Here is a 13,210-nt window from a genome sequence, read left to right as displayed (position 1 = left end):
TTAAACAAAAAACAAACAAACATTAAGCCCAAAATCCAACTCTACCATCTGAATGATACTCAAACATAACAACAAACAGGGTTTTCATTTTGCGTTGGCCGCTGTGTGACTTACTCATTTTTGAGGTTTAGTAGAGAAGTCTTAACAAAAGCTGAGAAGCAAGCAGGTAATTGATGAAATCGTTTGGGTGTGAAATCGATGAATTGATTGATTGGGCGTTGTCACTGTTTGCTAAGGCCTAAGGTTCGGAACTGACTCGTGTGGGTGCGAAATCGATTAATCGAAATAGTCAATATAAGCAAGCAGAGACTAGGTTATGCAATTTGCATTTCACAATTTTGTATATGTATTTTTTTCAATTTGGTAGGTTAGGGTTTGGATTTATCGTTCGACCCGACTCGAACCGGATTGCCATCCCGAAACTTATAAGTGGGAAAAAATTTTGGGTCTCGTGATTTTCAGCCAATCCATTGTAGATGTTTAAGATCCGTCACTGCTGGTATCGATAGGTAGCGGGCTCATCTGAGCTCACTCATTCTACCTTTAGTGAGAGCAGCAAGGTTTTGTATTTGGGATTGTGTATTTGTGCTTGTGAAAATAGTTAAATGTGTCATGCTCATGTATATACCCTTGTATTTTTAAGGAAGGTTTTAATAATCACAAAAATCAAAGTTTGTTCATTTATAGTGGTAAATTTAACACTGACTAATAAAAAAATGTGATTATTTTCTTAGATGGTAATTCTTGTTTATATTAATTTATATTAAAAGCATTTAAAACAAACTAAAGCTTGCAACTAGGCCTTGCAATAATGTATGAATATTAGTTAATCTACATGTTCTAAATTCACTTGAGTTACCATCTAAATCACATTTTATTAATACTGTATGAATATCAGTTAATCTATATGTTCTAAACTCATTTGAGTATGGGATGCCTTCCATACAAAATATAGGTGAGTGATTTAACATTGTAGTACTGTATGGGTTTCAGCTAACCTTCTAAAGTCTAAATGCACATGCACCTAAGTATGGGGTGTCTCCCGCATAGTTTCTGCCTATGCTGGTGAGTGGTTGATAAAGACACTTAACTTTTAAAAACTAAAGCAAGATCAACTTTTTTCGGCATTCAAGTTTCACACAACCAAACATTGAATTTTGTTTTGATATCGTTGAGCTATAGACCCTTTCGGTTAACGGGAGTCAAGTGATAACACCATTTACCCATCTCGACGAGCAAATGTAACTATGAATATAACTAAGAAAATGGATAAGTGAATCTTTAAGGGTTCTTAATATAAAAGTAGTTAAAAGTACACGTATCAAAAGTACCAAAAGAAGCAAAGTATAAGTACCCAAACTGAGATAAATCAAAAGAACTAAAGAAGTAACGAACCTAAACTGATTGCGGCCAGACCGGCAGCAGGGATAAGGAGGCGACGACGTAGCAGTTACACCACCGTTAAACCTCTAATCGCCGCCACCGCCGCCGCCACCGCCACCGTTATCGTCACCGCCGTGTCCGCCGCTTCATTCTCCGCCGGATTAGGTAACCTGTTGATTCCTTTCAATCATCGTCTGTTTGTTCATCTTTATTATGTTCGTATTAATTACTATCAGTTCCTTATATATGTTTTAATTTAATGATATTGTATGATTGATGTTGAATTTGATTACAGCACCTGGTATCATTTCTGATCATTAGTTTATCACTCACATGAATTGCAGTGTTAGGGTTTGGGTTTGGGTTAGGGTTAGGGTTTACTTGAACATTGAGCATCCTGGATTACCTGAGATAGTGCTAGGTCAGAACATTTTGTTTATAGCATGATGAGAAGGCCTACTGGGCACAAGGAGAGGTATTCAGTTAAATCTGAGATCTCAAGGATTGACCGCAACGATGGCACTGCTGCACGAACGAGGCCGTTTAGTTTTGATGAGATAATGCTTAGAAGGAAAAAAAAAAACAAAAAGCAATCTGAAAGTGTTAAAGATCAAGGAGTTGTCTCGGAGAGGGTCTATAGTTATGATGAATCTGATAGATACAGACGCAGGGACATTGTTGATGGTGGTGAAAAACATGCTTCTAAGGAGCATTTAAAGGTAGTTTCACGAACGAAAGAGAAAGTAGTGGAGAGTGAATATAAAGAAAGTTATAGTAATCATAGAAGATCCAGGGTTGATGATGATGGCACGAAGGATAGTAGGAAAGAAAGAGGTGTTTATGAGAAGAGAAAGAATCAAGATAGGGTGACTGATGACTTTGACAATGAACATGGTAAGAGGCATAGTAAGGATTATGCAGGTAAGGATAGGGATAGAGGCAAATCTGAACATGTCAGTAAGAGGAGTCATAATGTATATGATGATACCGGGAAGAAACATGAATCAAGAAAGTGGCATGATCCCACTACTTCAGAAAAGAAGGAAAAAAGGTCAACTAAGGAGTCTCGCCATGAAGACTTACAGTCAAGAAGCAAACGTTCTAGGAGTAGAGAGCATGAGAAAGATAAAGGTAAAAGGTCTAAATCGCCCTCACCAAGGGGACAAAAACAAAGATATTATGACGCACGAGGGCATGAAGAGCCATCCGCACATTCTTCAAAAGATGTGAAGAAGGTTTCAAATAATGGATCAGATAATACGATTAAAAGGCATGATACATCTTCAAGTCGGCTTGGTGGTTATTCACCAAGAAAAAGAAGAACTGAGGCTGCTGTTAAAACTCCAGAGAAAAAGAACGCTGGATGGGATTCTTCGCCACCTGTCAAGATGGAAAGCAGTTTGCCTTCTTTAAACAAAACCGAACCTTCTAATAACAGTTTGCCCATCACTCAAAGCATCCCATTGCCAAACTTTGGTGTTATATCCAGCATTGCATCAACATTGAATGTCTCTGTTGACTCAGTTCAGCTGACTCAAGCAACACGACCTAAAAGGAGGATTTATGTAGAAAATTTACCATCTTCAGCCTCTGAGGCTGCAGTAATGCAATGGCTAACTGGTTACCTTCGACCATTTGGACTTACTAGTGTTCAGAGCACAAGTCCTTGTATTAGCTGTATTGTAAGTAGATAATTCCAAATTTAAATATATTTTCATATTTGCGTCTATGAAAAACGGATGGTTTTGAAGTTATTGATTATCATGGTTTTACTGCAGGTGAACAAGGAAAAGGGTCAGGCTCTTGTGGAGTTTCTCACACCTGAAGATGCTTCCGCTGCTCTCAATTTTGATGGGAAGTCTTTCTCTGGAAACATCGTTAAAATCAGACGCCCCAAAGACTACGTTGAAGCAAAAGCAAGTGTAAGTGTAAGAACAATAGATTTTTTTTTCTTTATGATATACTCATTTGTACTTGTTGCTTATCTTACTTATTAGTATGTCAAGCGAACAACACTAAATTTTTAGATTTATGAATTTAGGGCGAACTTAATTCTTTGGGAATATGTGAAAATACCCCATTAGACTTTTGCTGAATTAGCATATAACTCCCTGAACTTGATATTTATATGATTTACTTCTTTTATGTTCAACGAGAATGCCCTTTTTACTAAGGTTAGGGACTTAGTCATGCCAAAAAGGAACTTTCGTGAGGTTTTATTGGTTTAGGTCCTTTAGGATTTAGTTATGCGAAGGAAGTACTTTTGATTGGAGTGATTTTTTTGTGAAGTTTTATGGTTAAAGGAGCACATCCTTAAAGTCCAGGGGCTTGCATGTGAATTCAGTGAAAGTTCATAGGGTTTTCAGCATATGCTTTAGTTTTTTGACTCTCTATAATTAAAGTTCTTAAACTCTACAGGAAGTTTATTTGAGAACGACTATTGACCAGCTTCCAGGGATGAATAATATTATTTTCATGGCCATCCATTTCAGTGTACCTAGAGCCTGTCAATATGGTAGCCATGTCTGCAGGAAATGTCTAGGAGGACCATATTAACTCTTGTATTAGATGCATGCAATACCTAATGGCCTTTAATAGAATAATAGCTAGATGCTGATCCAAGATTATGGACATAAAGGAAAATGTATATTTGCAATGGCCACTAGTGTGTCATTTTAGTTTGCAGTTTTTAGATCAATAGAAAGATTTCTAAGTTTCAAGCATAGTATCTTATGAATACCTAATTTTAAGTACCTACAATGTTGGTGACAAAAAACATCAGCACACATATGTAGGTATCTTCTTAAAAATGCTCGGTTAAAGGACCCGAGGCAGTAATGAGGTATGTCACAATAAAGGCCCACATCCTCTTTGTAAAGAGCTCTTGTTGTTTAATACTTTAATGTTCCTTTTGTTCTGAATTTCGTTTTCTGTATTCTTTTTTAAGGAAAAAAAACAGGTGATCAAATCTCTTAAAAACACAATGGCATCTAAGTGAATGTTTCTTTGTTGTATTATAAGTTGACATTTATATATATGGATTGTTTCAACTATATGAGTTTATGAAGATGTATGTGTTTCAAATGTATATATATATTATAATAATAGGGGTGTCAAGGTGAATGCTTTCTAAGTGTGATGACATAGAAGTTAACTTTAATACCTTATTTTTCTGGTGTAAAAAAAGGGAAGCTACTTATGACTTATGAGAGGGAAACATGGGTTGAACAACAATTTCGTTTTTCTGTTGTCCTAGACTTGCTATCTTCTTTTTTCTAGTTTGTAGAATGTGGACAACAAAGCTATTAAAGAATCTAGTTAATCTACTTTGGATTTCCTTAACTTGTTTCATGCCTAGTGGATACAAATTGTTGATTTTAGCTTCATTAGATTTAACTTAAGTACCATCTTCCTTTCGTCATTTTTATAATTTCATCTTTTCTTTAGAAAATAATCTTTCTGACGATCATGTTGGATTCTTAAATAGGCTGTTTATGTTGGGTATATCATAATTCACGTTGATGGTGATGAAGCTGACTCCTAACTAAGAAGATTTTCAGGTGTAGTGTAGTATTCTTTTTGCTGAGTACAAAAAAATTTCACTGTAATGGCAATATTTATATCTTGCGATTGCAGGTGCCTCTTCTTTAATAGAATCTGGTATCTTGCCTAAATATTTTCTGCCATGTAATGGAACTGTCAGATTGCTTTTAAAGTTGTATACATGTACTTAGTTTTGTAAATCTTCCAGTAGTTATATCTTTTTCCTATAGTTGGCCTTGTGTACAGTGCTGTTTATAATTTTACAATTTTTAGCCCGAAGTATTTTTCTGCCATATAATGGAACTAGCAGATCGATATTAAAGCTGTAAACTTCCAGCAAATATATCCTTTCTCTATAGTTGTTTTGATATTAGTATGTATATTGTTTATGACGTTATGCCATGTGATAGCATAGCATAGCTAGTATTTAAACATAGAGTAGTTGTTGGTAATTTAGATGTGGTTGCTGAGGTTACTATTGATGTAGCAGGTTTTCAGACAGTTGCTATTTTCATGCAGACTGGTGTATCAGAGAAACCTGTGGCTGCAGCTGTTCCAGTTAAAAACATTGTTGAAGACTCTCCTAACAAGGTTTGCTTGTGAAGTCAAACTCTCTCTCTCTCTTCTCTCTCTCATGTGTGTGTGTGTATACACGTTCAGAACTGCTTCTCTGCGATAACTGCATAATGCACTTGTATCTATTGCTTTTGTTTGTTATACAGAAGACAGTTAAATAACCGCCTGCTCCACTATCTTATTAAATCATTAATGCTCAACGTATAAATGCTTTATGCGGTTCTCACAGTTTCAACATAAAATTGGTTCTAGAAACAGGATGTCCCCATATATAACATGTTTTGTATTATATCTTAGACAAGTGAAATTTCTGTGATTGATTTCGAGCCGGGGGTCTCACCGGAAGCAGCCTCTCTGTTCCTACGGGGTAGAGGCAAGGCTATCTACATCTTACCCTCCTCAGACCTTACCATAGCTTTGCTATTGGTGGGATTTACTGAGTACGATGATGATGATGATGCAATCTCTTAACACGTTATATTCGCAAATTTAGATATTACTGTATTTTTTTAATCACATATGGTTCATTATTATGTATAAATGTCTTAAGAGTATAGACAAAAAGGTGTTCGGGGATCAACTTGACCCGACCCTTTTTGGCAGGCACTAACAATTGTACATAGGAACTAAGTATTTTTATTCTTGCTTGTGAGAACCTAATATGGATTTGTCTTGCAGATATTTATAGGTGGGATTTCAAAGATTATTACATCTGAAATGGTAAGTATCATTGCCTTCGTTTTTTTGTTTTTTCTCTCACTTTCTTTTTGAAGTATCTAATTAGCTATGGATGATGCTTCATAGCTCATGGAGATAGCTAGTGCTTTTGGACCTCTAAAGGCATACCATTTTGAGGATAATGCACATCTTCATTGTCCATGTGCTTTTGTTGAGGTATAAAACTTTTATTATATTATTTTTATTTCCTGTGGTTCATATTTAATATTTTCATCAAATTTACTATTTTGCAGTATGTTGATCAATCGGTGACTGTCAAAGCATGTGTGGGCCTTAATGGTATGAAATTGGGTGGGCAAGTTCTGACTGTCACTCAAGCAACTCCTGATGCTTCATTAGTGGTACACCATCATTTTTTTATACATGTTTTAATATAGAGGTGGCAATTTTGATCAGTATAGTGCATATATGTAAAATGGAGTTTTAACTTTTCTCACAAAGAAGAGTTTTCTTATGATCCCACCCCTATATGTATATACGCATAATAAAAACAAAATTTTGGACAAGGGTATTTCAAGTCAACGCCACTTGTACCAAAATTTACCCATTTAGACCTTTTACCCATGGGGTTTGCCTCATTTGTTTGACCTATATGAGATCTTTAATGACCAAAACATTATTAGGGAAATCACGTTGACCAACCGTTCTATGGAACTCCAGTGCAAGCACGGCCACTTCTTGAGAAAGCTACACAAGTCCTAAAACTCAATAATCTGGTATGTGTTTCTTAGTTTGATGCTGATTTTGACCATCTTCTGTTTATTATTTTAAATACTTATTATTCTTATATGGTTGTTTTCTTGATGTGGCATAGCTGGACCCACACGGTCTACCATCACTTTCTGAGTCGGAATTGGAAGAGATACTTGAGGATATACGCTTAGAGTGTGCCAGGTCTAACACAAGCACACTTTATATCTTTGAGTTTTTCTATTACGGGTCAGGCTGGGTTGGATTGGGCTTACGCCTATTTTAGAAATTATGAATATGAATGAATCATTATTTTGATTATAAAAAATACCATTACAATGATAATCTAAATCTTCAAATAGAATAATTAAGGAGGTTGTACGCATTAATGGTGCACTGTTTCAACCCATTTTGACCCATTTGACGTATTCCCTCTTTAGATCTGTTATTTCGATTTAGTCAATTTAACACGGTTGGGACGATGCATTAAGCAACACGCGAAGGGAAAAACTAGAATTATGGCCTTATGGGTTAGGTTTAATCTTTTGTGTAATATTTTCAAAAATAATTTGTAGGTTCGGTGTGGTCAAATCAGTCAACATCATTAAGCAAACCAACATGCCCACAACCTCAGAAGCAGTCAAAATAAGTCAAGAAGCTAGTCCCGTGCCGGATGAAGTAACCAAAGAAGCTAACCCCATGGCGGATGAAGAAACCGAGCCTCCATGCGGTGGCAATAAACTGCAGAGCCATGAAGAACCTGCAGACGAAAATAACTCTCATAATATACCTGAAAAGGGAAACGGGGCTGATGGCATCATTGGTAATAAACATGAAAACAAGACGGGAGAAGATGAAACGTGTGATAATATTGAGACAGAAAACAGATCACTAGAAGTAGAATCACATGATACCATGAACAACATATCTGATCTTATTGATGCTTTTGAGGTGGGATGTGTATTGGTGGAGTACAAAAGAACAGAAGCTTGTTCCATGGCTGCACATTGTTTACATGGTCGGGTTTTCGATGGAAGAAGTGTGAGTGTAGAATATGTTGCATATGATGTTTATCGGACCAATTTTCAGAAGTGAGCTTTTTGTAGTATTTTTGAGTGTGTCGTTTTCGTCTAACCAGTCGATTGACATTCATGGGCTAGTTTTTAAGTAGTCATAAGATGGAAACAAAGGATGTATTGTGTTGTTTTATTGGATGTTTTTTTATTTGCCAAACTTACATATCTTTGTAACTTTTGATTTAGTAATTATTTGCGGTGTATGGTTTAGTTAGCAAGTTTAAACATAGGGTTCAGCTTGTTCGATTCGAGTTTACAAATTTAAATAGGACTTCTTTTTAGTTATTATTGCTTTAGTTATTTATAGCGTGTTTAGTGTTATCAGTGTATATAGTGGTTTTTCTTCAAGTGGTTAAGGGATTGAAACTTATGCTATTTATTTATTATGTTAATTTTTTATCATAATTCTATATATAATCATGCTTATATTTATTATGTAGCTATGTAACTGCGTGCTATCATGTTTTAATTTTGCTTAGCTTTGAGTAGGGATGGCAATGGGACTCAAAGGGATGGCAATGGGATGGGTTTAAGTAAAATCCCAAACAAATTCAGGTTTGAGTTTCCCTTCAACATGTGTGGAGACCATTACTAGTTTTTATGTTAAAAATTTAACATTTTAATTTGGTGAAAAAAGAAAATAAGTTTGGGATTACACCACATTTTAATTTGGTGTAATCTTTTAAATGAAAATATTATTGTATGAAAATGTTATGTCCGACTAAAATTCATGAAAAAAGAAAAGTCTAGGGTTCAGTGGCTACACCACCACTCTAGCGTAGCGTTAAGTTGACGTCAACAAAGTCGTTTCCTCTAAAATTCGTCATGCGACATATACTGAATTGTGTTGTTTCCGTGAAATTCACACGCCGAAAGCTACCAATGTTTATTTTGACAATATGTTTGATGAATAAAAGCAGTGGCGCAGCTTTGTTGGGGCCAGGGGTCCCCCCCCCCTCCCCCTTTTTCCGGTCGGTAGTGTATATTTTCCAATATTCAGCTGAAAATTTTTATAGGTATATAGCCCCCCCCCCCCCTCGGATTGTTTTTATACGTATTGAGCCCGGCCCCCCAAAAATATTTTCTCCATAGAATAATACTGGTTCCCACTGATTTTAATTTATAAAAACCCAACATTTGTTTTTATTTTACATAAAGTCTACTTATTATTATAATTTGCTTTTTTTTAAAGAAATCCCAAACTTTAAGGGCTTGTATTGTTAATATGCTAAAGTTGTTAAATTAATAAAATATAACAAATAACAAGTGACGGTTGGTTTGAATTAGGTAACTGCCTTCGCGCTACTTCAGACAGCCAAAATCCAAATGGCAACAACAGCTACACTGCTACAACCTGCAGCAGCGATCGTCCACGGTCCACAGCCACTCCACATCTCTGCTGACCGAGTGACCGCTGCGCCACTGTCTCCGCCAACGCCCAGCGGCCCCAGCCGACTGGAATACAGAGCCCGACATTCGTGATTCGTAACCGGTAATACTTAATTTGGGTTGAAATTAGAGTCAAGTTGGGTTAAAATAGGGTCGTTTTTGTATGAACTAAGAGTCGAGTTGGGTTAAAATTATTAAATTAGGTTCGAATCGTACTGTTACTTTTTTATGAACTCAGAACTCGATTTGTATGAACTCAGAGCCTGCTTGTATGAACTCAGAATTACTGAATTAGTATTGTAATTTAACCGAATCGTGTTGTTTCTTTTTTATTATTAGGTAATAGGTATATCATGGGAAAGACGAAAACTCTTCATTCTTTTTTCAAAAGAAAGGATGATGAACAAGAGAGTAAACGCCACAAAGCTTCAACAAGTGAGCCGGTTACTTCTGAAGTTCCACAAGCAGAGCCAAATACTAATGAAGCGGTTCAAAACCAAGAAAATCAACAAGAAAAGAATGGAAATTCTAACGCTTCACAACCTAATAATGAAGTGGATCTTAAAAATTTAGAAAGAGATCCGGCTAAACGAAAACCAATGTGGCAGCATTCGGTTAATGTAAGGGAACAAGTTAGACGGGCCTATCTTTCTTTAGGAGCTTACCAAGTACATCTTACAGAGTATAAAGATAAAGGTTCAAAGAAACATACTCGTAGGTTCCAATATGCTTGGTTCAAAATTTGGCCAAATTGGTTAGAGTATTCTCCAACAACGCATTCGGCTTATTGTTTTTTGTAGGGGTGAGCAAGATAAGGTCAGACCCTTGAAACCCTTTTACCCGACTCGTTAAACCCTTAATTAGACCCGAATTTATAAGATGGGTCGGGTAAAGGGTATTTAAATTTCACCTTAAAGAGTAAAAGGGTTTCAAGGGTCCGACCATTTTTCAAACCCTTGACCCGTTTACTAGTTTCTAAATAGAAATACATCAGATTCGCGATTAATCTGAAATGTATGAAAGATTTGTATTTTATATATGATTCATCATAAATTTCCCAACTACTAAGAAAAATAAAAATCAAAGGCCATACCACTCATTGGAAACATATATATGTGAAAATCACGGAATTGTTCTCTACATGTAATTTGTGAATGTGAATATTATTTGCATTGGTTCAAATGGTTGATAAACTTTCGAAGTTAGAGTTTACTGTGTTATTAAATAAAAGTATAATTGTTCTATGATTCATATATTAAAATCATATATGAGATATGCAAGTAAATGCAGAAAATGAGTTGCGATTACTGCTTTAAAGGGTAAAGGGTTAGACCCTTGAAACCCTTATTTATACTCGACCCTTTTATTGTTTAGAGGGTAGGGTCTCGGGTCCACATTTCTTCCTAAAAGGGTAAAGGGTCTGGGTAGGGTATTAGGTAAAAGGGTAAGGTCTTACCCTTTGAACAGTCCTAGTTTTTTGTGTTATCTATTTAGTGATAAACCAAGCGTGAGTCACGGTTACGATGCGTTTACAGTTAAAGGATTTGATAGTTGGAAGAAAGTTAACGGCAAAGATTGTGCTTTCTTCAAGCACCTTAAAACTTCACAACATAAAAATGCTTTAGTATTCGCTCAAAATTTGTTGAACCAAGAAGGACACATTGATGTTGGCATATTGAAGTTAAGTGAAGAGGAAATAAGGAAGAACCGTTTACGTTTAAAAACTACAATTGATGTAGTTCGTTTGTTGACGTTTCAAGCTTGTGCTTTACGGGGACATGATGAATCTTGTAGTTCTAATAATCGAGGTAATTTACTTGAATTGCTAAAACTTCTAGTTTCTTATAATGACGAAGTGGCAAAAGTTATATTAGAGAATGCTCCTTACAATTCAAAGTATACTTCAAGTGATATTCAAAAAGAAATTCTTAGTATCATTGCAAATAAAGTTCGAAAGCATATTTGTGATGAAGTGGGGGATTCGGGCTTTTGTGTCATGGTTGATGAGTCAAGAGACGAGTCAAAAAAAAGCAAATGGCTATCGTTTTAAGATTTGTGGATGCAAAAGGTATGATACGAGAAAGGTTCTTGGATTTGGTTCATGTTCACGATACTTTAGCAGCAACCTTGAAAACAAGTTTGTGGAGACAACTTTTGCGTTATGAGTTTGATGTTAAGAAAATCCGTGGTCAAGGTTACGATGGTGCTAGAAATATGAGAGGAGAATGGAACGGATTACAGGCACTTGTTCGTAACGATTGTCCTTATGCATATTATGTTCACTGCTTTGCTCACAGGTTAGTTGGTTATTTTTGTCTTTTTTCTTCAGTTTGACTAAAATGCTCTTATGCTTATTATGTTTTTGTGCATTGCTTATAGGTTACAACTTTCCTTAGTTTGTGCTTCAAGAGAAGTTATTCCAATACACCAATTCTTTAACAAAATGGTTTCTATAATTAACGTGGTTTGTGCTTCTAGTGAGCGTCATGATGAGCTACAAATTGCCAAGGCAGACGAGGTTAAAAGATTACTGGAATTGGGTGAAATCAAATCGGGATCAGGATTAAATCAAGTTGGGACATTGAAAAGAGCTGGCGATACACGTTGGGGTTCCCATTATAACTCCGTTTGTAGTTTGCTTAACATGTTTTCTGTCACTCGTGTTGTTCTTGAAGGAATAATTGAAGACTTATCTCATACTACTTTTGCTCAACGAGGAGATGCCGATACAGCGTACGGTTACATGAAATCATTTGAATTTGTGTTTATTCTTCACTTGATGAAGGAAGTATTGGGAAGGACTGATACACTTTCTCAAGCATTACAAAAGAAAACCCAAGATATACATAATGCCATGGAGTTAGTTTCATCAACAAAGGTTAGTCTAAATGATTATAGAAACACTGGATGGGTTTCATTTCTTGAAAAGGTTACTTGTTTTTGCAACAAGCATATAATAGAAATGCCGGATATGAGCGCTCCATACATTTCTACTCGGTACCGGCCTCGTAAAAAAGATCTCCATGTTACATTTGAACATTATTACCGAGTAGATGTCTTTACATCCACATTAGACAAACAGTTGCATGAGTTGGATAGTAGATTCAATGACCACACGATGGAGTTGTTATCTCTTAGTTGTAGTTTGGCTTCAAAAAAGATAAATGTTGATGAGATTTGTCTTCTTGTTGAGAAGAATTATCCTGAAGATTTTACGGAGCCGGAGAGGAATCATTTACGAGATCAATTGGTGGTTTTTAATGTTGAAATGACAAACAATACCAAGCTAAGTGGTATATCAAGTATTTCGGATCTATGCAATATTCTTGCGGAAACTCAGAAATGTGAGACGTACTATTTGGTTGACAGATTGGTTCGGTTAATCTTGGACACTTCCGGTTTCAACGACAACAATAGAGAGGGAATTTTGTATATTGTTTGACTTTGACCGACTCAAACCGAACCACTGACCCAAAAATTTTTGGATCGATAACTCTCCCCCCCCCCCGGCGATAATTTTGTTCAAGCTTCGCCGGTGAATAAAAGATATATGTATATTTGTGTAATTGTGTTGAGTTCTTTCTAAAAGGACTTACATTTGACAACCCGTCGATATACTATTTTAATTTTTTGAACTGTATACTTTTTATTAAAGAAAATATACGTATTTACAGGCATGCAAAAGATAATAATCCGTTTATGATAAGGTTTCTTTTATTAAGAATACCCCGCTAGTGATACCAAAAGCATAAAATAATAATATTGGTCCTCATGGCGGCGAGGCGGGCATTACAAAAGTGAACATATGGCTATAA

General features: G+C 35.9%; 3 protein-coding genes across 3 annotated transcripts; all 3 read left to right on the top strand.

Annotated features, from left to right (window-relative positions):
* Positions 1 to 1,610: 1,610 nt before the first annotated feature.
* On the top strand, positions 1,611 to 8,131 carry LOC143625166 (uncharacterized). The gene is made up of 9 exons (XM_077095598.1): positions 1,611 to 3,065; positions 3,162 to 3,305; positions 5,446 to 5,517; positions 6,181 to 6,222; positions 6,307 to 6,396; positions 6,474 to 6,581; positions 6,864 to 6,956; positions 7,055 to 7,134; positions 7,506 to 8,131. Exons 1-9 carry the CDS (start codon positions 1,827 to 1,829, stop codon positions 8,023 to 8,025), a joined length of 2,388 nt encoding a protein of 795 aa, XP_076951713.1. The 5' UTR covers positions 1,611 to 1,826; the 3' UTR covers positions 8,026 to 8,131.
* A 1,617-nt stretch (positions 8,132 to 9,748) lies between these two features.
* LOC143625018 (uncharacterized) lies at positions 9,749 to 11,445 on the top strand. Its single transcript, XM_077095489.1, has 3 exons — positions 9,749 to 10,091; positions 10,196 to 10,211; positions 10,890 to 11,445. Exons 1-3 carry the CDS (start codon positions 9,749 to 9,751, stop codon positions 11,443 to 11,445), a joined length of 915 nt encoding a protein of 304 aa, XP_076951604.1.
* A 20-nt stretch (positions 11,446 to 11,465) lies between these two features.
* LOC143625017 (uncharacterized) lies at positions 11,466 to 12,837 on the top strand. Its single transcript, XM_077095488.1, has 2 exons — positions 11,466 to 11,692; positions 11,775 to 12,837. Exons 1-2 carry the CDS (start codon positions 11,466 to 11,468, stop codon positions 12,835 to 12,837), a joined length of 1,290 nt encoding a protein of 429 aa, XP_076951603.1.
* The last annotated feature ends 373 nt before the right edge of the window (positions 12,838 to 13,210 follow it).

This window comes from Bidens hawaiensis, unplaced genomic scaffold (assembly GCF_021521415.1).
Source record: "Bidens hawaiensis isolate Kalapana, Puna unplaced genomic scaffold, B.hawaiensis_p1.1 tig00004020_1, whole genome shotgun sequence".
Lineage (NCBI taxonomy): Eukaryota > Viridiplantae > Streptophyta > Magnoliopsida > Asterales > Asteraceae > Bidens > Bidens hawaiensis.
Note: the sequence above shows the minus strand (reverse complement) of the source record. Positions and strands in the feature narration are given on the sequence as shown.

Bases quoted from the DNA above. Each gene is read 5' to 3' on its own strand.
- LOC143625166 (XM_077095598.1), top strand. From the start codon at position 1,827: ATGATGAGAAGGCCTACTGGGCACAAGGAGAGGTATTCAGTTAAATCT. The intron at 6,397-6,473 runs GTATAAAACTTT...ACTATTTTGCAG, and splicing joins GTCCATGTGCTTTTGTTGAG to TATGTTGATCAATCGGTGAC. The intron at 6,582-6,863 runs GTACACCATCAT...AAACATTATTAG, and splicing joins CTCCTGATGCTTCATTAGTG to GGAAATCACGTTGACCAACC.
- LOC143625018 (XM_077095489.1), top strand. From the start codon at position 9,749: ATGGGAAAGACGAAAACTCTTCATTCTTTTTTCAAAAGAAAGGATGAT.
- LOC143625017 (XM_077095488.1), top strand. From the start codon at position 11,466: ATGATACGAGAAAGGTTCTTGGATTTGGTTCATGTTCACGATACTTTA. The intron at 11,693-11,774 runs GTTAGTTGGTTA...CATTGCTTATAG, and splicing joins GTTCACTGCTTTGCTCACAG to GTTACAACTTTCCTTAGTTT.